Here is a 26,507-nt window from a genome sequence, read left to right as displayed (position 1 = left end):
CAGAACTCCTGAACACTATTTTCTCTTCCTTTCTTCTCAGTGATCACCCTGCCGCAAATCTTTTTCTAGTTCCTTTCTCCCCTACCTTATATCTTCTCATCAACTTGGAGTGATGATCATGTTCACATCTTCTGAGAAGCCAAGGACACCAGTCTTTTAATGAAACTTAGAGGCCTCTAAGTATACATTGAAGTTAAATGATTTGCCCTCCAGAAACGTGGGAATGTGAAGGTCGTCTTCGAATGTAACTGGGAACTTGGGCACTGACCAAGACTGACCGAATGAAGAAACTATCATAATGTTTAGACTTATTTGATCTTTAGCTCATCTTATCCCAGAAAGGATTTTTAAAATGTTATAATAGGTACAGGAAATAACTGGATAGCATAAATAAAATATAGAGGGTAGGTTAGAAAAACAAGTACAGGGACCCAGTTAAGCAGGAATAAGCTTAAAAATGCAACTGCCAACTCCCATGGTCATGTTCCAAGTTGGTATAGAATTGGGTCTACCCTTCATAGCAAGCAATACAGAAAGGAGAATCTTGTCACTTACATGACCCACGGTGTTGAGAAAAATAAGGAACTCTTTCTCGTAGGATGAACACCTATTCTTGAAAGCAGACAGGCTCCTTTTTGGTGTGATCTGCTTAACTCTTCAGCGGCATCTGGTCCTCCTGCCACCTCCCTTGCTGGGGGGCCAATCTCACTCTTTCCACCCCTTAAACATGCCAAAGGTATAAACCTAGGTATTCCTCCCCCCGGGAGGCCTTTTCAGCCCCAGACCAGGTCAAGGTCTCCTGCTCTTATTGTGCCTTGGATTTATCCTGCAGGACTCATCATGCTCATCTATAATAATGAAAGTGTGATATGCTAATTAGACCAGACATCCTTCCAGACGAAGCCAGGGCTGCCAGGGAAGCCCGGGTCCCGGGTGCTAGAGGGAAGCCAGTGCCAGCAGCGGGGGCAAGGAAGGCCTACTCTTGCACTAATTTTGTTCATCGGGCCTTTAGTAAAGAAATGTTTGCCTGTTTTTTGCTTCCTAGCAGTGTGTCCTGGCTAGAATATAAGCTCTGTGAGACTCTGTGTATCTTATTTATGGCTGTATCCCCAGACCCTAGCACATAGTAGGTGCTAAAACACATGTTTAAAAAAATTGAGAGGCTCATTAATGAATTTTATTGGACTGTTTCTTATGACAACTCATCTTAGAAGTAACTTGGGGACTAAGTTTGGGGTTGGCAAAAGGCCGTGCCAATAAAAACTCACGGGAGAGTGTGCTGCGGACCTGGTAGGATTGTGCCATCCCGTACCAATTCTACCAATGGGACAAAGGAAGACCGCAAATGGAAACCTGTCCACTCTGCTTCTCAGGGTTGTCCTTCCATACGGCGAGGGCATCAGGAGGGAGAGATTAGCGACATAAAACCACAGATGGACAGTTTGTTCTTTACCCTGATGTCACCCTACACAACAGGCCTGTGGAACACAAGGAGTCCCAAGAACATCACCTCTTTTACCCAGACCCACAGTTCTTTCTCTTACTGGTCTGATCCTTCATCTCTGACACAAACCCCTCCCAAAATCCACCCTGACAGTCGCTCTGCACTGACCTACTGTTTGTATGTGTGTGCTTTTCCACATGAAGCATCTTTTGAAAAATGGGATGAGGTCCTGTTGTCAGGGAAACCAAGGGGAGTGTCTGCTCAATGCAGGCTCCAGAGACCTCAGACTCTGCTTTGCTCTGAGCTCCCCTCCCAGTGTGATTGCAAGCAGGTCAGCATTCTGTAGTCTTCTGTCCTTTTGCTCCATGCCCCGATGACAAATGCTCACGGCTCTGAATTAATTCACTTTACAAATTCCTATAACTAAACTCTATGAACTTCCTTCTTCCAATGCAATTGAAGAATAGGTAGCCAGCTCCACCCAGGAAGGCCTAGCTAACCCTTTCTTATCCTGGTTCCATTCGCAGCTCTGTATGGGCATCTGGCTACTTATAAGCTGCTATAGCCCCTCGCTGGTATGAAAGGGTCAATAGCAGGAGGTAGAGTAGTTCCCCTTGTCCATGGTTTTACTTTTTGCAGTTTTAATTACCTGTGGTCAACAGTGTGCTCCAAAAAGATTAAATGGAGAATTCCAGAATAAGCGATTCATATGTTTTAAATTGCGCTCCATTCTGAGTAGCGTGATGAAATCTTGCACCGTCTGCGTGGCACAGAAATCATCCCTTAGTCCAGCATATCCATGCTGCACACGCTACCTGCTCATTAGTCACGTAGGAGCCACCTCAGTCATCAGACTGACTGTCATCGTATTGTGGTGCTCCTGTTCAAATGACTTATTTTACTTAATAATGGTTCCAAAGCCATCCACATACTTTATATTGCAGTATATTGTTCTATCATTGTTCTATTTTATTATTAGTTATTATTAATCTCTTACTGTGCCCAATTTATAAATTTAAGTTTGTTACAGGTATTATGTATCGGAAAATCATAGTTTATACTATCCGTGGTTCAGGCATCCACTGGGGGTCTTGGAACATATAGCCCATGGATGGGGGATAGGTCACTGCACTAGTCTTCCCTGGAAGACTAAGTCTGGTTGGGAATGCAACTGTTTAATTGGACAACTGGAAGGTGCGAGTCCCTCCGAATCAAAGGCGCACAAGCTCTCTCGTCCCTGTGACTCGCTCCCAGGTGGGCGAGACGGGCTGCCGCCCAGTCTGCCTTCCCCAGGCGGTGGCCTGGTGACAACTCTGCCCAGGGGCAGTGAGCCCACATGTTTCCTCCCCGTCACTTTGACCATCTTAACTTTTGGCGCATTTTCATCAGGCTCACCCTCTCTCCACCACGAAGGGAGCGTTCATTCCATCTCCGGTGACTTCCTCGTCCTTGTTCCCAAGGTTCCTTAGGGTTTTTCAGGAAAAACTCATTTTGTGATCCTCCTGGCGGCAGCAGCTTTGTTACCAGGGTAGCAGGTGAACAGGGTAGCAGGTTCAGGAGGGATCATTTTTCAGTAAATAAAGTCTATGTGTGGAAGGGGACATGACATAGTAATTAAGAGCAGGGGCTCTGGAGACAGAGATGTGGGTTCAAATCCCAGCTCCAGCACAACCAGCTGCATGGCCTTGAATCAGATTCTTGTGCCTGAACCTCAATGTCCTCACCTGTGAAGTGGGAAGAATGACAATGCTATTGACTTCAGAAGATTGTGGTGAAGACTCATCCGATAACCCGAGTAAAACGCCTGGCACGAGGCGCAGCACTGAGCCAGAGCAGGGACTTACCGGCTGAGCTCAGCACTGTCCCCGCTTGCCATGGCCCCCAGCCTCCGCATTTGCAGCAGATTGCAGGACGGTCGCCGTCACCATGCTCACCTCCAGGAACAGCCGTGAGAAGGGGATGGGAGAATCTATCTCAGGTACCAAGCAAGCACGGTGCTTGGCATGAAGCAAACTCTCGGTAAACCAATTCCAGCAATTCTTTCCCCTGGTGCCTTCCTAATGTCCCCTCAGCCCCTGGCACCTCCTTCCCAGTACAGCCACTCAGGAATCTGGAGCTGCAGAGGGCTGTCATTCAACACTCACCTCTCCCATCTGCCCTTCCTCTGGGCAATGGTGAGAGCCGGGGGACCTTTCTTCCCCATTTCTCTGTCCAAGTCACGCAGAACTTTTCCCAGTCACTTAGGAGAGAGAATGCAAATTCCAAGGAAATATCGTGAGCCCTAGGGCAGCACAAGCTTTCTCCTGAAGAAAAAGAGTCAACATGGCAATCACCAGTTTGCGGCTCTTAGGAACTTTCTGGACTTGCAGTTTTTTATTTCTTTTCTTTCAAACCCACAAGCTTGCAGAGTTTTGCTGAATTCCGTGTCCAGATAATGCCCTGCCAGTGCTGAGTATCAGAGCTACGCCCTATGGTATCTGCACAACCGCAGGAAGCTCATGCTAGGGGTGGAAATGTGCTAAAAACTGTTCCTGGGAGTGTGAAATGGGGCTTTCATTTTGAATGAATTTTCTTTAACTTCCATGGGTCAGTAGTTGCTGCATCTAATGGTTTACTATTAAGATAAAACCCAACAACACTCCTATCTACTCCTCTTCTAACCAATACTGCCTCCTTCTATGATCTGTAGTTCAGTCGTTTCATGGACAATGTCGATGGGGCCCTAGGAACAGGAAGGTAAAAGTCATTCACTTCATCACAGCATGTTTACTTCATCCACCTTAAATCATAGACTGGCCTTACATCCTGACGTATTCAACAGGATGGAACCAGGAACTGACGAGCATTTACCCTCTGCACGACTCCTGGTGCCATGAGAGGAGGCTGCACAAGCCAGGCGGGTGGAGCAGATGCTGCTTTTAAAAGGAAATGTGATTCCTGCTCATTTCTAAACTTAGTTTAGGGAATATCTGCATCAATAAATCTCACAGCCAGGCCGGCATGGCACAGTGACTGAGCATCAACCTATGAACCGGGTGGTCATGGTTCAATTCCCTGTAGGGGCATGTGCCCGGGTTGTAGGCTCGATCCTCAGTATGGGGCCTGCAGGAGGCAGCCAATCAATGATTCTCTCATCATTGATGTTTCCATCTCTCTCTCCTTCTCTGAAATCAATAAAAATATATTAAAAGAAATAAATTTCACAGCTGCACATGGCCCTGTCCTCTCAGCTGCATATTTCTTTCTTTTTTTAAAAAATATATTTTATTGATTTTTTACAGGGAGGAAGGGAGAGGGATAGAGAGTTAGAAACATCAATGGGAGAGAAACATCGATCAGCTGCCTCCTGCACACCCCCTACTGGGGATGAGCCCGCAACCAAGGTACATGCCCTTGACCGGAATCAAACCTGGGACCCTTGAGTCTGCAGGCCAATGCTCTATCCACTGAGCCAAACCAGACAGGGCTCAGCTGCATATTTCTAATTGTTCATGTACCGGCATGTATTTTATATTATGGTTTAAGAATTAATGCCAGTTAATTTCTTGAGCAGAGAAAGAAAATTAGCAAAAAATTAACTGATAGTTCTGTAAACTTCTTATTGTCAAAGCTAAGATGTTCTGCTATGGGTGTTTCTGCTTATTAATTCTTACTAGTCTGCTTGTTTTCCTATAAAGATGAATACAATGCATGCTTTTCTTCTCACTTCACAGCAAAGAACAAAACCTAAAAATTCCTTATATACTCTTTTTTTTTAAATTCTTTATTGTTTAAAGTATTACAGGAGTCTCCTTCTTTCCCCCATTAACCTCTCCCCCACCATAGCCTTTCCCAAGCACAAGCCCTCACTCCCCTACTGTCTGTGTCCATTGGTTTTGCTCATATGCATGCATACAAGTCCTTTGGTTGATCTCTTACCCCCTCACCCCCTGCCTACCCTCATAGGTTGGACAGTCTGTCCCATGCTTCTATGTCTCTGGTTCTATTTTTGTTCATCAATTTATGTTGTTCATTATATTCCACAAATGAGTGAGATCCTGTGATATTATCTTTCTTTGACTGGCTTATTTCACTTAGCATAATGCTCTCTAGTTCCATCCATGCTGTTGCAAATGGTAAGAATTCCTTCTTTTTTACGGCAGCTTAATTGCTCGCTGGTGAATCCTCCACAGACGTCCTCAAACTATGGCCCGCGGGCCACATGCGGCCCGCCGAGGACATTTATCCGGCCCGCTGGGTGCCGCTGCCTGTCCTGCTTAGCAGCCAACTCGTCCCGGGCCCGCAGTGCGCATAGGAATTTGTTCATAGTTTTTTTTTTAAACTATAGTCTGGCCCTCCAACAGTCTGAGGGACAGTGAACTGGCCCCCTGTTTAAAAAGTTTGAGGACCCCTGCTCCAGGACTTTCTGATTGTCTCCCTAGTTCCTTCCCACTCAGGAACTCCACCTTCACCTCTGGAATTACCCTCAATCACTCAGCAGCACTCAACACTAGTCATGCTGAGCTTGGAGTCCCCTGTTAGATCTGCTGTCCCCCCTAATCTTTGGGTCCACTTTACAACTGTGAATGCACATCTTGTGAATAGAAATAACTTTATGATCTCAGATGGACAGATCATAGAAGCACCAGTGCAAGCACTTTAACAAATATCCAGAAAAGAAATGGAAAGCTGATTGCTACACAACATGGAGCCTGTTTCCACAGAAAGGGGAATGGTTGGAAAGCCCAGTGCCTGGTGGGTGAAAGTGATTCCAGCAGTTAAGAGTGTGGGGTCCTGGACCCACTCATGTGGCGTTAAATCCAGCTCCATCACTTTGTAACATTGACCATGAAATTGGAATAAACATAGATAACCAGCCTTGTGGGGTTGTCACGAGCATTTGAGGAGATTATCCATTTACAATGCTTAGAGTATATTTAACGTGTAGTATGCACTCAATAAATGTATGCTTTTGGTGCATCATGAAACTGATATTATCATTATTATTATTATATATTGCTTTTAATTAATCTCTCTGATAGCAGACCTTAATTAGTACCTATTTGCTATTCATTCATTCATTCATCAAGGGTTCATTGAGCATCTACTGTGTGCCAGACACTCTCTTCTAGATGCTTGGGATACATCAACAAACAAATAGACAGAGATCCCCAGTGTCATGGAGTTTATATTTTTAATGGAAAGAGACAATAAACAAAAGCCTAGTAAATAAATTATCCTATATAATAAAAGCCTAATATGCTAAGTGTCCAGTTGTCTGGTCATCTGTTCAACCAAAGCATAATACGCTAATAATATGCTAAGACTGCTCAACTGCTTGCTATGACGTGCACTGACCACCAGGGGGCAGATGCTCCAACCAGTAGGTTAGCTTGCTGCTGGGGTCCAGCTGATTGGGACTGAGTGAGATGGGTCGGACATGCCCTGGAGTCCTCCCATGGTCCCTCCCTGGCTGGCCAACCTGCCGTGTCCCTCCCCAGCCCCAATCGTGCACCGGTGGAGTCCCTCGGTTTGGCCTGCACCCTCTCACAATCCGGGACCCCTCAGGGGATGTCGGAGAGCCAGTTTCGACCCAATCCTGCAGGCCAGGCCGAGGGACCCCACTGGTGCACGAATTCATGCACCAGGCCTCTCATATAAATGCTAGGGGGAATATAAATTTGAGCACAGAAAGGGGGCTTGTGTGTCCTTTTGGGCAGATGCAATAGTCAGAGACTTTACTGAGGTAACATTTAAGCAAAAACTTCAAAGAGAAGGAGTTTGTCCTGAGGCCATCTGGGGGAAGAGCATCCAGTTAGGGGAATAGCCACTGCAAGGCCATAAAGATGATTGTGCCTAGTGTGTGTGAGGCCAGCAAGGAGGCTGGGGGAGGGAGGCCTGGGAAGGAGGGATAAAGGGGGAGCTGAGGCTTTTAATCTGAGCATAGAGAGTAGCATTGCAGGGTTCTGAGCAGATAAGAGGCTATGCTCTCATCCACAGATAGGGCAGGGGTGGGCAGCCGGTTCCTCACTTCCAGCCAATGTTAAAAAGCCTCAGCAGCTTCCCCAAGGCTTCCCCTTAACCACAGACTCTTGAGCGTCAAACGCCCCTGCTGTACCTCCATGGGATTATACTTCTGACTGAGACAAGCCCAAGTGAAGTCATTAGCCTTTAGACAAACAAACAAGTCACAATTTATGAATTTTCCAAATGCTGCTGCCTCTTGTGGGAGTCAGTCAGCATGAATTTTGTACACATACATCATTGTAGATACATAATATGCACAATCATGGAGAACAGGTATCCAGAATATTGTTTCTGAGTTAATAACAGAGGATTCTGTTGCTATCTTTTCCCGCTATGTTCTATGTATTTCTTGAAGATGCTTAGACTCTTATCCTTTGCTGATTTGATAATATGTGAGGTCATGTCTCAGTCATATGATATGATTTCCTCTGGAGCAGATGTTCAGCTTAATTGAATGTGAGGTAATACAGTTAGAAAATCAATCAAAGTTTAGCTAGATTGAATTCAATTTCCTCATTTAGTATTAATTTATTGTACTGGGAATTTTTGCTTGTTTTTTTTATCACAAAAACTCAGATGATGAACGCTGCATTAAAATAATGAGAAATTTCAGTTAAAGTAAGGTATTCTGCTAAAATCTACTTCACAATGAAGAAGATAAGTCAGAGAAAATGTATTATTATTATAGTATATGATGCTACCATTGCTTTTCAGTGACATTTATCATTTTAGTCAGTGTGGCAATGAAGTTTGCTTGGACACAGAGCTGAGAAGTCAGGATAATTGAAAGATTGGATAGATTGAATGATCAGCTCAATTTCTATGGGAAGTAAGTGTCTCAATTTTTGCTGTTGCAGGCCCACTGCAAGATGAAGAAATAAATTGAGCACACACAGAGAAAAGGACAGGATAGATGATGGTTACATGTCCTTTATTGTTGACATTTGGATTCCCAAGGTCACACAGAATTGATTTCATAAATGTCCTTTCACTTTATCTTGCTTTTCTAATTGATTTAATTGTGTAGGCTTGTATTGTCAAACCCTTAATTTAATCACAAATGGAACTAAAAAATAATCATTTTTCTGATGCAATTAGAAAAGATACTGGAAACTTTGAAATTAGAACACTAAAAGCTAGCAAAACAGCTTAATTGTTAGACTAGAACTGGACTCTTCCCTCTAAGTTACAAAAATTCTTATTTACTCATTGAAAACTTCTTACCCAGAATTAATAACTGTCCAGAAAGAAATAGCCTGTTGTAAAGAGGTGTGCTTTTTTGTTTGTTTTGTTTTATTGTTGATATATTTTTTAAAGCAGGAAAAAAAAATCTATTCTTTCCAAAACACACTTTGTTTGGATAATTCTGAGAGAGAGTCATCTAATTTATCAAGGACCAAAATGATCCAAGAACAAATGACAACAGGATTACCCAAAGGACACATCTGGCCCCTTTGTACACGCTCCTCTGAGATGTGGCCATGCCTTTCCTACGGTGTTTCTTTTCTCACAGTGCAATGCTCAAGGGGTGTGGGTGTGATGTAAGGTGCGGGACCACAGGAAGTGCTGTGCTTCCACTGGTGACCAGATTGATGGATTGGCGTAAATCACCACAAAATGGTGAGAACTCTATCCAAGTCCCTTAGTATTCTGCCAATTAAAGAGGTGTTTAAAGCAAACAAAACTCAGAAGATACATCAAAATGGTTGAATATAATATAGATGATAATTTAGTGTGGACAAACAGAACAGAAATTTTATAAATGTGTAAAAATCAAGTCAGGATTTAACCAAGGCACAATATAGTTTGTAGAAAACATGCAATAATTTTTTACATGTTCACTCTGGGTTCCATCCCAACACACAGTGACATGGAAAGCTTTGGGAAGGCTTCATGTTGGACTACAGAACTCTCAGCAAGAAGCAACAGACTTCAGAGAGAATTCTGCCAATGAGAGATGGCTAAGGGAAAAAAGGCTGAAGGGCCATTGGTAATGGTCTTCAAATATGAATGGGTATGCAGACAAAAGCTCTCATTTATTATGTTTTTACTTATTCTATGTAGTCTTTGGATCTTTCTTAATGTAGGGACAAGTGATAAAGTATTTTAAAGTTTTATGATGTCTGCAGTGTATTTTGACATGGTTCATCAATAGGAATGAATATTTACAGAGAGAGAAAGAAAATATGGAAATGTTTAACAACTGAAAAAATGTTAACAATGGATGCCTGTGACTGAAAGGTCTATGGATGTTCATTATAATCTTTCCTTTTTGAAACTTCACAGAAAGAAAGAAGAGTGGCTACATGTATAAATCAATGAAAACAGAGTGGGAGATGGAGATCCAGCAGGTTTGGAGGAAGAAGCCAGGTGTCAGTCTTGGACCAGAGCAAGGGGTGCCTGAGGAGCTGCCTGAGCTCAGGTCCTCATGTACAATGGGATGTACTTGTGAGGTGGTCGAGCCAAAAAGATGAAACACAAAACAAAAGCCCTCCTGTAATGATTTTCTTTAGAATTTGCCAAACAAGGTTCTGTGGGAATAAAAATATTCTGTAATTAAAAATAAGAGGTGTGTGCCAGCGCTTATCCTAGAGGAGTTGATTAGTGCAATTAGCAGTATAACCAGGAGGAATCTGTTCCACGGAGTTGAAAAAAATATTTGGATTTTTAAATTGAATGGAAATTTCAGATGCACCAACAGTGAATTGAAACAACCTTAAAAAGAATTAATAACAAATGTCTCCAGAGTCCAGCATCCTATGAGACTGAGATGCAGGAACGCAGTCCATTTTCAATGCAAAGCCCCCGTGGTTGTCCCAGGTCCAGGCTTCCGAGCTCCTCCGAGGTCATTCTCTGTCCCAGAGCGCATCCCATGGCACTTGCTGTGTGTGGTCCTGCAGGGGCTCTTGTTCCTGTTTCTCTGGATCTTAAAACAAAGCTGAAACATCTCTGCCTGTCTCTCAAAAATAAAAGGGCAGTGATTTTTGCTGACCAGAGCACAACCATACGGAGAGAGGTAGCAGCATTTGGATTCCATGAGACAACTTGGACGAGAGCAAAGTAAGAGTTGGGCTGGGTCAATGCAAAATGCCACCGAGCCCAGACAGCCAGCCCTTGCTTAGTCTGGATGAAGAACGAGTTCATGCTCTTAGGCTCTTGTGGCCGCCACAAACGGCTTTACTCTGTTATGTATAATGAAACAGAAATCAGCGTGGTTTAGTTCTTCTTTAATTGGTACTACATTAAAATGCACTAATACATTCGTATCTACTTCCCTCCACCAACGGCCATTTTGCCATCTTCAGATGCTCACTGGAAGTATAATTACCACCGAGTCACCGCGTGGTGAATGAATCGGGGAAGTGAAACTCACCTGGTTTCAACAGGCAGGAAGTAGCACAGAGTGGTTATCCTTCCTACTGGAATGGAAAACTTGGGGAGAGTGGAAGAAGGAAGTGCGCTGCCGCTCCACGGTTACCTTGGCAACTGTGGCACAATCATTGGGGCAGAAATTAATTTCAGGCCATCATGTAATACAGCAGAGGCAGGAGAGTGTGGAGGAAGAGGAAGCGAGCATGGCTGGGTCCAGAAGCTCAGAGGGCCATCCGGGAAGGTTACAAGGCAGTGCCCCGGAGTCTGAGCTCCATGCACCAATAGCCAATTGTACTTTGGTTTTTTTTCGCTGCAATTTGGTATTACGCAGCGACAGCCACGACTCCCCCCTTCCCTCCCCAGTGAAGAACAAACACGGCACTAATCTGGCTCAGGGCTTCTGCTGACCATCCCTGGTCATTTAACTCCCCCCCATTCCTCTCTTCTGGGAAACAGGACAAAACATCTTGAGTGGAAGAAACAAGGAATGGCGTGGTTATAAAACACATTCGGTTCAAGGTGAACTGGTGACTAGAAACCAGGCTCTTCCCTGTAGGTAAGTGTGCAGACCCTGCTGGGGGCAGAGACAGCCCCCCACGGAGTGCCCCTGATAGACTGCCTGTTAGGGAAAAGGTGTGGATGCTGACGGGACCTCGGGTCTCCAGCCCCACAGCCCTGCGCACAGTCAGACCACAGGAGCAGGGCGGGAGTTTGCAGGGACCCGAATGGGAGGAAGGCTTGTTTTAGACAGACTCGCAGGGCATCCAGAGATCCGAATGCACTCGGGACTTAGAAAACAGGACAGAAAAGTCGGCCAGCGGACAAGACAGAGGTGGGAAAGCACACACAGTGTCTCAGTCTCACAACCCGAATCGGGCCCAGCGTGGGCGCAGCGGCTTCCTGCGGACAGGGGGGTGGAGGTCCTTCTCTCGCGCCGTGGGCGGCCAGGTCCACAGGGCGAGGCTAGCAGCACTCAGGGTTAAGACGCAGGAAGTGAGGGGCATGTCTCTGGGGATTCACCCCGGTTTCCACCTCGCCGGCTCCTGGAAGTCCGAGCGCCATCTCAGCCAATGTCTCCTCCCGCCCACCTGGGCCTCCAGGAGCGAGCAGCTTCCCTCTTTCTTCCGCAGGGGAGGGTGGGGCGCTAGTGACACATCCGGCTGGTCATCTCCTTCTGGAAAGCAGGGAGAAGGACGGTTAGGGAACTGAGAGCAGTGGCTTGCGGAGGGGTCTGACATGCCCTTGTGACCTCTGGAGCTTTTGAGCAAGACGCTGCAAGCATGGCCCAGGAATAAGGCATGGCTTGCAAATGTCTTCTGTTTCGTGTTGTTGTTTTTAAATCAAAGCATCTTTAAAAACACAGCTAACCTGCTGAAAATCCAGGTTGCCTGCTTTTTCTGAAATATTGCAAGACTGTTTAAGTCCAGCTGCCCCTTCATATGCAGGACATGCTTTCCAGGTTACCCCAGGCCCCACCACTCCCAGTTGTCTAGCCATCAGGAACCAAGTATCACTTACAGATGTATAGGATCATTGGATTTATGCTGCTGTGTTTCTTGGAGAATAATTTCTCTTTACCTAAGTTTCCATCAAAGATGAAAAAAATGAAGGACAGTCTAAGTTGGTATAAGTCAAGAAAAGCAGGAGGGAAGACATTTCTTAATGGAAACGAAGACTATACCAATGGGTCTGACATGCAGCCAACCACCTTGCCTTTTACCCACCTACCACCCGGCTGGCTCTCGTGGACATGTTCAGGGACTAAAGGTGCCACCCGTTCTCTTTCTCTGGGCCTCTGCACAGGCTGAGCCTCTTGTCTGTGCCTGCTCCTACCACATCCTGCCCTCTTTCCTTGGCTAATTGCCATAATTTTTGCCAATCAGCAAGAGAAATTCACTGCCTGGCACACCTTCCTACACTCCCTCCTGACCCACTGTGAAGCTAGCCACTCCCTCCACTTGTGCCCACCTGGAGTCCTGCATGCAATGAGCTGGTATATACTCTGTGTGTGTGCATGAACTATGGGCTTTCTCCACTGTGAGCGACTAAGTGTCAGGAAAAGAAACTCTCATTCGATCACACATGTGCTTCCACCATGTATTCCTCACTTTGCACAGAGCCTAGCACAGGTTAGTGGTTCCTCTTTCCTCATCCAGGGCCTGGAAGGCAGGCTGCAATGAGCCCTGCCCTGTGCAGCATTTGGCAGGACACGTCCAATGTCATTTCTAGTAGATGAATGAGCTGCCTCCAAGTCCCACCTGCTGCAGAACTGATGCCAGATGCTATACCCCTTGCACACTGGCCCTGGATCACCCCAGCCTATAAAATAGGAGTCAAAGGAGCTTGAGCATGGGTGTGTCCAGGTGCTCAGAGACTCTTGGAAAACATAACAATGTGTTGGTTAAAGAAATAACAGAACATACTAGTACATAGAAGAATTTAGCACCCCTAGAAGATTATTAAATGCATGCAAGTATGTAGAGATACATAAATTGAGAAATTAAATGAGCATCTACTTAGGCCTATTACTTGTACTGTGTAGCAGGTGCCTGGGAGATGAGGCTGCTGTTTGCAAGGAGCTATAGTCTATCTGGGAGAAAGAGCTATAGATCACAAGCTAAAATATAATAACGTTCCCTGGCCGGTGTGGCTCAGTTGGTTGGAGCGTTGTCCAGTACACTGAAAGGTTGTGGGTTTAATTCCAGGTCAGGGCACATACCCAGATTTCAGGTTTGATCCCTGGGTTGAGATGTGTGCAGGAGGCAACCAAATGATGTTTCTCCCTCTCCCTTTCCCCTCTTTTCTTGCTAAAATCAATGGGGCATATCCTCAGGTGAGGACTTAAACAATTAAAAAAAATTCAATGACATACATGCAAATATTTAGAGGAAGGGAGGCCATGAGGCATGATAGAACTGAACTCACCCACATTTACAATTTTTAAAAATATGTTCTTATTGGTTTTTAGAGAGTGAGGGAGAGGGAGAGATAGAAACATCAATGAGAAACATCGACTGGCTGCCTCCTGCACGCCCACTCTGGGGATTGAGCCCGCAACCCAGGCATGTGCTCTGACCAGCAGTCGAACTGGCCACCTCTTTCACCCACATTTAGATCCCACTTCTGCACTCACTACCCTTGTGTGACCTCTCTGTGCCTTTGGGTCTTGGCTGAAATGCCCCTTTTTAGGATGCCTCCTCTACCCTCCGAGACAGCCCCACCTCTACCCTTTCATAGTGTCCTTCCTCCCGTAGTCTATTATTTGTTTCATGTCTGATTCCTGAATTCATCCCGTCAGATCCTGTAAGTGCCACGAAGGGTGAAGGACGGGGCTGCGTCTGCTGTTTGCTGCTGTATCCCAGCTCCTGGCAGTTGTCATTTAATAAACATTTCTTCAAGCAAGTAAGCAAAGGGCCTTCAGCTTCCTCATTTAAAATGGAACAGTGTTGCCGGGCCAGTGTGCTCAGTGGTTGAGTGTCGACCTATGAACCAGGAGATCACATTTCCTGGTCAGGGCCCATGCCTGAGTTGTGGGCTCAATCCCCAGTAGGGGGCATGCAGGAGGCAGCCGATCAATGATTCTCTCATCATTGATGTTTCTATCTCTCCCTCTCCCTTCCTCTCTGAAATCAATAAGAATATTTTTTAAATAAGTAAAATGGAATGGTGTTACCTACCTGAGAAGGTGACTGGAAGCATAAAAGGGTTAACAGATGTGTGGACTCAGCCCACATGAATCCCCTCTCCTGATCCCTGGGGGAGCACAAGCCTGGCAGCAGGGGTTGGGGCTTGAGAGCGCTTTGCTGATATGTTCCCACCGAGAACTCCACAGTGTAGGGGAGGGCAGTCTGAGGGTGGGAGGGGAGGGGCTGGAGAACAGGGGCCGCAGTTGGGTGGAGAGTGGCTAAGGTGAAGCCCGCTGGCCACCTGCAGATGCTGTGGCTGGACAGAGGGACCTGGCCACATGGGGAAAGCAGGGAGGGGGACAGGGCAATTCACAATTGTTCAAATGAGGACCCGGGCGTCTGGTGTGAGGAAGGAAGGTAAATGATGACGATCTGGAATTGAATTTGCTGTTCCTTTTTTAAGCTGCCAAAGGTCCTTGTGTTTTTGGTTAACTTTTGATAATAGAGGTGGGAATGTAAAGTGTGTGTGTGTGTGTGTGTGTGTGTGTGTGTGTGTGTGTGTGTGTGTTTGAGAGAGCAAAAGACAGAGAGCGAGGGTGAGATCATGGGATGAACACAGTTTGGCTCTATAACTAGTTCTGTATTTACAATGGGTTGATACTTTTGCAAAGAAGGGAGCTAACATTTGTTAAGCACCCATGAGGCTCCAGGTGTTGTGGGGCGTTGTTCTGTCATTGCATCTGTACAATTCTGAGAGGAGGAATCGGGGCCTCAGAGCAGAGCAGAAGTGGTTGACACCCATGAATAGGTAGGGGCAGAGACTGAACAGTAAGAGTTGCTTCCATCAAACAAAGGTCTGCTTCCTTTGGCCTGTGCCTGGCACTGCCGTGCCCATATTACATTATGGAACCCTTCCCCTAACCCTGTGAAGTGAGACTGCCACCCCATTGGACTGAGGCACAAACAGGCTCAGAGACTGAGAGCAATTTATCGAAGTCACACAAGAAGTGGAAGGGGTGGGATTTGAACTCAGGGCTGAGTGCAAAGGCCAGACGTTCCTATGAATATGCATTCAGATGATATTGATTTAATACTGACATATATATATATATATATATATATATATATATATATATATAGTAATCACACATGGCCGCAGTCATTCCTGAATTTTCAAAATGCCAGAAGTGTTTTTTCATCACCCAGACTCATGCCACTTTGAATTACAGGTGCAATGGTAAATACTCAAACACGCCACTAAAGACCGCAGGCACTAGAAGCAGGGAAACAAACAACAACAACAAAGCAGAAGAGGGGACACGGGGGGCTTATCCGGAGCCCTTGAGCTGGTCTGTGAAAAGCCAGGACCAGGGCTTCCTCACACACCCTGCAGCCCCAAATGCAGGCCAGAAGCTGCCCCCTGGGGTGCCTCCTAACATTCTTACAGAGACAGAGCGCTAGAAACAGCAGATAGAAACTTGGGGAAGGCAGCCTCAGTTGGATGCACCCTTCAAAAGTCTTCAAAGCTGTATTCTAGCACTTCCCCACGGGGTGGCGCAAAATGAGCTGGTTAAGAAACAATTGATGCTGTGGGGGAAACCCCAAGCCCAAACTGGCTGGTTTAGGGATCCAGAGCTTTCCTGCTCATCAAAGCCCTCCACAGGCCCTGGCAGGACCAGCGCACTCCTTCCTGGGGAGGAGAGCGGCCTAAACCCCTTCGGCCGGGTGCTCCCTGAGGACACCTTTGCCAGTGCAGGAGCTCTGGGCATTCGGGGAGCATCAAGGCATGCCGCTAAAGAACTCCAAAGGGGTTCTTCAAAAAGCTTCTGCCGCCGTTATGAGAATTTTCTGAGAAATGTTCATAAGGACTGTATTTGGCCTATAGTTGAAGATTTTTTAAAGCACTAGGTTTTTAAAAATAAATGTATTTATTTATTTATTGTGTTAATCCTCACCCAAGGATATTTTTCCATTGATTTTTAGAGAGAGTGGAAGGGAGGGGGAGAGACAGAGAGAAACATCGATGTTAGAGATACATCTATTGGTTGCCTCCCACATGCACCCCAATTAGGGCCAGAGATCGAGCCTGCAACCCAGTTATGTGCCCTTGACTGGAATCGAACCCGGGACCCTTCAGTCCAAGGGCCATCGCTCTGTCCATGAAACCAAACCGGCCAGGGCTAAAGAACTAGATTTTTTAAAAAGCCATAAGAAAAAAGTAAGCTGGGTTTGGGTTCTCCTCATTCACTAACACTTGCTTTCATGTAAGGGAGCATTGATTCTACCAAGTCCCTGGTTCCCTACTATCAACAGAAGCAATTTCCTACTCCACCTCCTGGCAAGCAATGCAGTTTTTAACAGGGACCTCCCCCACCCTTCACCTCCTATGGAGTGGACCCCCACCCACTCCCACAGCCACTGGAGTCCTCCCTGGTCTACAACAGGCCATGGCCTAGCAAGGTTTTCAGTAGTTTCTCATAGGCTGTTTGTTCTGAGAGAAGCTTTCTGCTCTCCCAAGCTGGCAAACTTGACACCCTTCAAGATTCAACTGTCAGCTCCCAGGAGGGTTCCTTGGCCCCCTGCCTGGGCTCCCCATTACTGCTTCCACGCTCCCGTCACACCCCTCTCCACCAGCAGTGGGCTGCAGCATCCATTTTTGCCCGAAAGGAGACCTTTAAAACCTTGTTGTATATAAGAGTATGATGTGGGATATGTTGGTCCTCACGTAACAGTATATATGGTTTGATTCAATTATTTGGGGGAAAAGTACAAACAAAATATGAGCGCAACATAACTGGATCAAACCATATGTACTGTAATTAGTATAATTTTGATTCATTCACACAGGACGGCTACTGCTGTGCTGCCTGTGGTCATTTTTCATTTGCCCATCTAAGGGAGCAGAGGCCAGGGCTGCTCTGAAAAGTCGGGGACCGCGTGTTTAGAAAGTTCTTGCGGCACTGGGTTGAAAATCGCTGCACTACATCACACATTTCAGTAACCTTGTTTTTACATGAAACAGACAAATAATTGATGTCTACGGGGTGTCAGTTATTGTGCTAGCAAGCAATTTTAACAAGTTGACATTAGAAATTATAAAATAAACTCCAAAAACAATGACAAAATGATGGAATCGTAGACTCTATTAAAGCTGGGAGAACACATATATTATCCAGTCCAACCTCTTCATTTCAGAGACGTGAAAACTCAGACCAAGAGAGCCAGCGACCTGCCTGAGACCGCACAACTAAATAATTAATGGCAGAGACAGGACCCCTGGCCTCGAACTCTACCCTCAGGCTGATTTGAGAGAAGCGAGAGTGGGAACAAGTCTTTCTTAGAGCTGGCTCAGTGAGCATCAGGTAAAATCCTTCTCCCGCTAGGCTTCTCGTCACCTGCACTCCTTCAATGGCTGTCCACAGTCTTCAAACCAAGTCCCACCCTTAGCATACAATGCTCTTCTCACTCTTAGCATACAATGCTCTTCTCATCTGGACTCTTTGCAGCTACTCAGCTTCATATCCCAGCTCTCCCCAACTCTCCTCTCCTGCTAAACTCACAGCAGTCCCCGTATATATACTTGCATTTGCTCCTGGCTTCCCACAGCCCCTCTCTCCCAACTCTATGTCATTCAAGGCTCTTGCTCAGTGCTGCCTCCTCAACAGCCTCTCTTACCTCCCCACCTCCCCACCGCATCCCCATGAAGTGGCAGGCCTCCCTCATTGATCACTTCCTGGTTCCAGCATGAGATTGCTCTGGGGGAGATGAACCACATTTCTTTCTGTTTGGATCCACGTGCAAAAGCTCTGACACATACAGGGGCTTAAAAACCTTTGTTAATGAGACTAAATCCAATGGAGAACAAAATGATTAGTTCTGTAGACCCAGTGAGATGAGAGGTGGAGGGAAATATGCACTGAGGACCTACTATGTCCTCATGAGGCACCTACTATGAGGCACTTACGTTTATTTTGTGTACTTCTTTCTCAAGACTCTGTGAACTACACTTTGCTTTTTCTAATTTGCAGAGGAGGACACAGAGACTCAGAGAATTGAAGGAACTTGCCCAACTTCACACAACTAGCAAGTGAAAGAATAAGGATTAGCACCCATGTTTGGTTGACCAGAGAACAAAAGTAAACAAAAAACATACTGTTTCCATTACTCTGCGGGGGGCTGGAATAAAAGAAAAAGCGTGAGGGAGGCCCTTTGTTTTTCTAGTGTTTTAACACGTATTAGGACTAGCTGTGCTACAGCAGCATTTTACATCCCATTTCTTTTCTTTTTTTTTTTTTTTTTAAATTCACCAACTTTCTGCTAATTCTGAGAAATGAGGAGGAGAAAAGAAGAAATATTGGAAATAAAGAAATGCTGGAAGGGGGTTTGGAAGGTTCAGGAGAATGAGAGCCCTGCTGAACTTTTGTGAAAAAGACTTTTATGTAAATGAGATTCTCCCCCATCAGCCACCAGGAGAAAAATCAATGGCTTAAAACTGGGCAGTTTGAAGCACTCAACCTAATGGTAGGTTTGGCCCTAAGAGGGAAGTGAATTGCCTCTCAGTTAACCTAGTGTTAGCTGAGTGTTAGCACACACAAACACACACTTTCTTCAATAAGGGCTCTTTGTCAACACATTTTAAAGGTATTATGTTAAGGTAACTGCTGCTGAAAAGACAAAAGAAAAACGTGAGTCACCAGAAAAGGCAGTCAGGCTGGTGCTCTTTTTACAAAGTGCTTCCTTGCCCACTGACCAGCAGCTCAGCCTCAGTCCCGGTCCCAGCTGGAGCGTGGCCACGCCTCGCCTGGCACCAGCCACCAGTCTCCACGCTGATAGAGACTTAGGAAGGTCCCTTTGAAATACTGCAAGAAACACTGGGACATTTCTGCTTGGGCTGGGTTTGGGGTGTAGGTAACACCAAAGCCCTATTATCAGGAAGGCTTTCATCCCTTGACAGCAAAGTTAGGCCCTCTGTGTGTGTGTGTGTGGGGGGGGGGGGGGTTGGCGGGGGAATGAGGGGTGGCTAGGTCAGAAAGATTGTTTTCTGTGCACCTTCCATCCTATATATTCCATTTCTTAAGAGACTAAAACAACCAATTTGTATCTGTATTCGCCATTGGTTTCTTTTGTTATTGGCCACGGTTTCCCTTCCCTAAAATTGTGTGGATCGAACAAGTTAACATGAGAAATTCCATTTCTCTCAGAAGTTGTCCCCCCTTCCCTCCTCCATCCAAACAACTGTGCTATTGATGTCACTGCCAAGATTTCATCAGAACCAGCCAATCCCCTCGCTCCTCCAGGGTCCTCAGCCTCTGCCCACACCCATCTCCCTGAGGCCCTATTTCACACTGGGCGTCAAGCAGGTATGGGGCTATTTCCTTACAAGATCTAGAGATCTAACTCACTGGTGGCAAAAGCAAGTCTCTGAAACTGTCAGGTCAGTATGAATCACTCCAAGATATGCCTCAGTGGTATGTGGCTTGTTGTGAGCTAAAGGCCACTTTAGCTTCAGGCTCAAGAGGACCTTCGTTAGCTTCCTAGAAGAACTTGTCCAATATGAAGATATTATCAGCAATAACCTCTTCCCACCTATCTCTCTATAGGGCGGGACACACTTCTAATTACTAAACAGCTTTCTTCTTAGCATCCTGCAATGACCCTCTGGAGCCCTCCAGGCTCTTTACCTCATCCCTAGCTCAGCATGTCTTATGTACCCATGTTCCCTTTCTGTTTTTGAACTTCTCATGCATGTGGGGTCTCTAATTCATGTATGGGGGTTCCCATACACATATATGTAATTAAATTTGCCTTTTTCTCTTGCTAATCTGTCTCATGACTATTTGATCATTAGACCAGCCAAAAGAACCTGAGTTTCTTTCTCCCCCACAATGAGAAGCAGAAAAAAATGCAAGTTGACATTAGCAAGGGATGACACAATAGTTAAGCCATGTAGATCGGTTTGAGGTAATTCCTGAGTATAGACATGGGCAACGTTCAGTGAGGTTTCTTCAAGCATCAGAACACTATGAGCAGCATGACATCCTGGTGTCAAGAATTCCAGGAATAGATGGAGCCTGCAACCTGGGCATATGCCCTTGACCAGGCGGGACCCTTCAGTCCGTAGGCCGATGCTCTATCCACTGAGCCAAACCAGCTAGGGCTTATGGTGATTTTGATTTGAATTTCTCTGATGGTTGGAGATGTTGAGGATCTTCTCATGTACCTGTTGGCCACCTATATGTCTATTCATATGCTCTACCCATTTTAAAATCAGTTGTTGTTTATTTTTGCTATTGAGTTATATGAATTCTCTGTGTATTTTGGATATTAGCCTCTTATCAGATATATGCTTTGCAGATGTTTTTCCCCATTCAGTAGGTTGCCTTTCATTTTGTCGATGGTTTTCTTTGCTGTGCAGAAACTTCTTAGTTTGATGTAGTCCTACTTGTTTGTTTTGCTTTTGCTGTCAGATTAAAAAAAATTGTCAAGAAAATAAAAAGAATTCCAGGAATAGGCAGGTGTGGTTTTAGGAGCTACAGATTCAGAAGCGGAGGTGACATTGTGTTAAGGTATTTGATAAGAATCAAAATCAGCGGTTGTATCCCAATCCTTCATCTGAAGGACTCAGAATTCCCTATGACACAAGGCTGCCTACTGACTCCAAGGTCAAAGGTCTACCCTCTCTAATCCCTGCTGGTATCAACCCAGCAGCTGGAAAGGAGCTGCTGAAAGCCAGAGGCATAAAACTTGTTCCCACTCATCTCCACCTCCCACCAGATAAAGTCCCAGCAAGTTCAAGGGGCTGCAAGCATCTCAGGACCGCCTCCCTCCCTCCAGCCTTGCACACGCCTTGCTTGCTTGCTTCTGTGTCTGAGCTATTTCTCCCACAGGGAGAGTCCCATTCCCTCTGCCTGCCCAGAATGTGCCTGCTCATCCATCCGTGCCCTGCTGACGCGTCTCTGAGGGTTACCCGCTGAGGAGATGGGAGACAGTGATTCAGAGAAATGAAAAGGCTCGGCCCCAGAGGCTGCCACTGAGAATGCGGCCTGACAGCTAGCTGTCCCTCAGACAGGGGTGCGGTTCTGCTCTGAAGGGCAGGGTCCCCCTTTAAGAAGCAGCCCTGGAAAAACAGCAGGCTGCTTGCTGCAGGGAAATCCCTGGAAGAGAAAAATTGAAAGAAAAAACAAACAAATACTAAACATCCCACCGGCAAACTCATTAGTCAACAGAGCCAAATATCAACAGTACAACGATTGAAATTTCTTTGGAGAGCCAAATTTTTTAAACTTAAACTTCTTCTAACGCCACTTCTTCAAAATAGACTCGCCCAGGCCATGGTATTTTGTGGAAGAGCCACACTCGAGGGGCCAAAGAGCCACATGTGGCTCACGAGCCGCAGTTTGCCGACCACGGCCCTAGGGCTCAGAGCACTTTGTTCCTGTCATCAGAGTCTTTGAAGCAAGGAGGATGCGGCTCCAGCCCAGGGCAGGTGCCCAGAGCAGGGGTCACGCACAGGGCCTACACATGGTTTTTATAACTATTTTTCTTAACGTAGTTGCATCTGCTCAATGGGAATTGGAAGAACGAATTCTGGTAGGAGGCTGACACCAGCCGCTTTGAATGAATTTTGGAGCAAGGCTTTATACATATAAATAACTTGGTGAATGAATGAATGAATGAATGAATGAGTGTCAGGTCACACAAATGGAATAAAGAAGATGGGGCAGTGGTGTAAAGCCTTAAATGATCCACAAAAGTGTGCTGTGCTCCCACCCACCACTCTTGCACTTCTCCATGTGCCAGGCACTGTGCTCACCGCTGTACACCCATTATTTCATCCAGTCCTCCCAGCTGTCTTATGTCCTGAGGGGTGTAATCCTCATTGTACAGATGAAACACCTGAGGTTAAGCACCGTGGTCAAAGGTTAGGGTAGTCAAGCTTGAAACGTGACACCCTGTCTTCCTAATGAGTGCACTGGCATCGTGCCCACGAGATCTTCATTCATACCCGCAGGTGCTTTCGGCTCAGCCTCTGAGTCATCGGCCGCAAGAAGTGAGCGCTGGCCAGGGGAGCAGGGACTGGCTGGGGAACCATTCGTGGGCGGCCACAGCTGGGGCTGCTGTCTTTCCTTGCCAGCATCCCACAGTCTGAATTCCTACGAGGCAGGCAGGGCAGCCAAACGACAAACATTTTTAAAAAAATTCCTCCCAACTTAGATGACATGTGGGAGCCAACCAGCACACAGGAATGAAAAACGTCCTTTCTGCTTTCTGTTAGGGACGTGGGTGGCAAACAAGCCAAAAGGAATAAAAATAGAAGCCTGGCAGGCTGGCCCTTCCTTTTCGGAAAAACCAGTATTTATTTGATTAATTCTGTTCCTAAACAGCAGCCCACATTGCTGACCCGAGGGGCACTCCCCGACGGGGTGTGTGAACCTGTGCACATACTTGCACGCCCCGAGTACATGTACACGTCTGTAGGGATGGATAAACACACAGACCTGCCACCCACAGAGAATATTTACTCAGGCGATACACGAATCACACTGCTCTTCTTTCCCCCAAATCCTGCAAGCCTTAAAAATAAGCCACTCTGTGTAAACATACTCAGTTTCTTGATTTACATTGGTTCCTGTAAAGGCAGATTTGCACATTTTTGAAGCTCTCTCATCTAACCTCACCACGCACCATGAAAGCCAGAGCCTGAATCAGAGCGTTTCATCGTCACTGCATTTCTGAAGATCTCCTCCCCGAAGCCCCACAGTCCCCTGTCCGTGCTTTGTAACGTCCTGACTTACTCTGCAGACCTGTCTGTACGTCCTCCCCCATGCCATCCTTCTCACTGGGGCTCGGTAAGCTCCTGCCCATGGCAGTGCATGGGTCCAACCTGATTTCTGCTCAAAGGGATGTGCCTGTATCACAGCAGGGCGCAGATTCAGCCCTAGGGCTGGCAGCTGCTCCTCCCTCCTCCTTCCTCGCTCTGCCAGCCCCCCTCCTTCCCACACCCTGCACTTGTCAGCACAGCTGGATTGGTTTCTGGCAGATGCTCCTCATGCCCTTGTTCGGGGGTGAGCGTGGGTGACTGAATGCACCCATTCCCTTAGCAAGATGTAACAGATTTGAACATGGCCGGGGCCCCCCACCGGGTTGCCCAGCTCTTTGAAGACTAGATGTGGGAGGACAGGGTATGGAATTCTGCCGTTTGCCCTGGTCACTTGGCCTCTCATGGGGCACTGGCCGGTGAAGCAGAGTTCCACTCTAGGTTAGGCTGCAGGCACAGACTTTTATTTATTCTGAAGGAAGCTTAATGGATCCAACTCTTAATGACATTCAAGAAATCCTGAAGAGCCTGATTCGTTATTTGGGTAAGCCATGAACTTTCAGGGCACGGGTCCCTGGAGGAAGAATTTACCTCCCTCGGGAAGACAAAGAATTCCACAGAAACTGGTCAGCCCGGCTGAACTCACCGCAGGACAGAGCTGGTCATCACTCAGTAAGACCTCTATTGTGTATCTGACGAAAATACACGGGAGATTTTTCTTCCTCGGTGAGCCTGTAATTTAGGAAGTTGGTAGTTTCTTGGCAGTCTCGTGTCTTTGATAGGAACAAAGGATTATGTTGATGGAGTATGCAGACATGAAGCAAACTGAACTTGCATTTTAATAAAATAAGTTCTATTGCTAGGAGTTTGACTGCCACCAATTGAAACCTGCTCCCAGGCTTCCATGGAGAGAAACTGAGCCCCCCCAGAGCTTTAGAGGCGATGACCATTTTGTGTCCCACTCTGTCACTGATGTCACCTCCCCGTGTGTCATTAACCTTCTCCTATGGAGAAACTGGAACTTGCAGAGGTGAGTGACTTACCCAAGCTTACACGGTTACTACTTGGCAGAGAGAGAATATGAACCAAGATCTGTCATTCAGATCTTGTCAACGGGCCTTGGAATCGGTACTTCCTTTGCATCAGGGACCCCGAAATTGCAGCCCACGGACCCACGTTCAGTCCACACATGTTCTGTATGGCTCATAAGTTACGAATGATCTTTACATTTTTAAATTGTTGAAAAAAATCAAAGGAAGTGTCATATATCATTACACATGAATGCTATGTGACATTCACATATCAAGTTTTTTAAAATAAAGTCGTATACGGATCACAGACACACCCATTTGTTTGACTGGTGTAGGGCTGCTTTCCCAGTTCAATGGCGGAATTGCGGAGTTGACTGAGACCGTGAATGGCCCACTAACCAAAGCATTTAGCATCTGAATCTTTACAGAAGAAGTGTGTTACCCCGCTCTACAGCCTGCAGACACATGAGGGGTGTGACTCTGTAGGCTTAGAGCCCCCGTGGTTATAATTGGGTTCCCAGGCTGCCTTTCCAAAATCAACCTGACCATGAATAGTCCAACATTTCTCCTATTCTCCTATCTTTGGAGAGCAGTGATGCTGCATCAGTAAGAAAACAAGTGTAGCCAAAACCGGTTTGGCTCAGTGGATGGAGCGTCGGCCTGCGGACTGAGGGGTCCCGGGTTTGATTCCGGTCAAGGGCATGTGCCTTGGTTGCGGGCACATCCCCAGTGGGGGGTGTGCAGGAGGCAGCTGATCGATGTTTCTCTCTCATCGATGTTTCTAGCTCTCTATCCCTCTTCCTTCCTCTCTGTGGAATATCAATGAAATACATTTAAAAAAAAAAAAAAAACACGTGTAAAACAAGAACAGAGGAAACTCTGCCTGCATCCCTTCAAACTACACTTGGGTGGCTTTTAGAATGCAGAGGAGGCAAGCCCTTCGTTCTTATACTCAGAGTCCCAATTAAAGAACCATAAAAACAATGTGAATTTTACATAAAGGGAATGTTTCATAGGACTAAAGCAATGTTTACCTGCTGGGGCTCCTTCCTCACTCTTTTTTTTTTAAAATAAATCTTTATTCAGATTATTACAATTGTTTCTCCTTTTTCCCCCCATAGCTCCCCTCCACCCGGTTCCCACCCCACCTTCTGCCCTTACCTCCCCCGCACTGTCCTCATCCATGGGTGTATGATTTTTGTCCAGTCTCTTCCTGAACCCCCATACCCCTTTCCCCCTGAGAATTATCAGTCCACTCCCTTTCTATGCCCCTGATTCTATTATATTCACCAGATTATTCTGTTCCTCAGGTTTTTAATTCACTTGATTTTTAGGTTCACTTGTTGATAGATATGTATTTGTTGTTCATAATTTTTCTCTTTACTTTTTTCTTCTTCCTCTTCTTTAAGAATACCTTTCAGCATTTCATATAATACTGGTTTGGTGGTGATGAACTCCTTTAGCTTTTTCTTATCTGTGAAGCTCTTTATCTGCCCTTCAATTCTGAATGATAGCTTTGCTGGGTAGAGTAATCTTGGTTGTAGGTTCTTGCTATTCATCACTTTGAATATTTCTTGCCACTCCCATCTGGCCTGCATAGTTTCTGTTGAGAAATCAGCTGACAATCGTATGGGTGCTCCCTTGTAGGTAATTAACTGTTTTTCTCTTGCTGCTTTTAATATTCTCTCTTTGTCTTTTGCTCTTGGCATTTTAATTATGATGTGTCTTGGTGTGGTCCTCTTTGGATTCCTTTTGTTTGGGGTTCTGTGCACTTCCTGGACTTGTAAGTCTATTTCTTTTACCAGGTGGGGGAAGTTTTCAGTCATTATTTCTTCAAATAGGTTTTCAGTATCTTGCTCTCTCTCTTCTTCTGGCACCCCCATAATTCTGATGTTGGTATGCTTGAAGTTGTCCCAGAGTCTTCTTACACTATCTTCAACTTTTTGGATTTATTTTGCTTTTTGCTTTTTCGGTTGAGTGTTTTTTGCTTCTTTGTATTTCAATTCTTTGACTTGATTCTTGTGTTCCCCTAGTCTGTTGTTGGGTCTCTGTATAATATTTTTTATTTCAGTCAGTGTATGTTTAATTTCTAGTTGGTCCTTTTTCATATCTTCGAGGGTCTCATTATATTTATCGGCCTTTTCTAGGATATTCTTGAAAAGCCTTATAACCGTGGTTTTGAATTCTATATCCAGTTGTTTGTTTTCCTC

General features: G+C 45.8%; 1 protein-coding gene across 2 annotated transcripts in view; it reads right to left on the bottom strand.

Moving 5' to 3' along the window:
* Nucleotides 1-8,364: 8,364 nt before the first annotated feature.
* MOB3B (MOB kinase activator 3B) overlaps nt 8,365-26,507 on the bottom strand; it is a 194,505-nt gene continuing 176,362 nt past the window's right edge. For both annotated transcript variants that reach the window (XM_080667991.1, XM_080667992.1), the window contains exon 4: nt 8,365-11,996. In XM_080667991.1, the coding sequence (XP_080524117.1) occupies nt 11,967-11,996 (30 nt within the window). In that variant the 3' untranslated portion in view covers nt 8,365-11,966. The remainder of the gene's footprint in view (nt 11,997-26,507) is intronic.

This window comes from Plecotus auritus (assembly GCF_963455305.1).
Source record: "Plecotus auritus genome assembly, chromosome: 5".
Classification (NCBI taxonomy): domain Eukaryota; kingdom Metazoa; phylum Chordata; class Mammalia; order Chiroptera; family Vespertilionidae; genus Plecotus; species Plecotus auritus.
The sequence above is the reverse complement of the archived record's forward strand: the minus strand, read 5'-3'. Positions and strand labels throughout refer to the sequence as shown.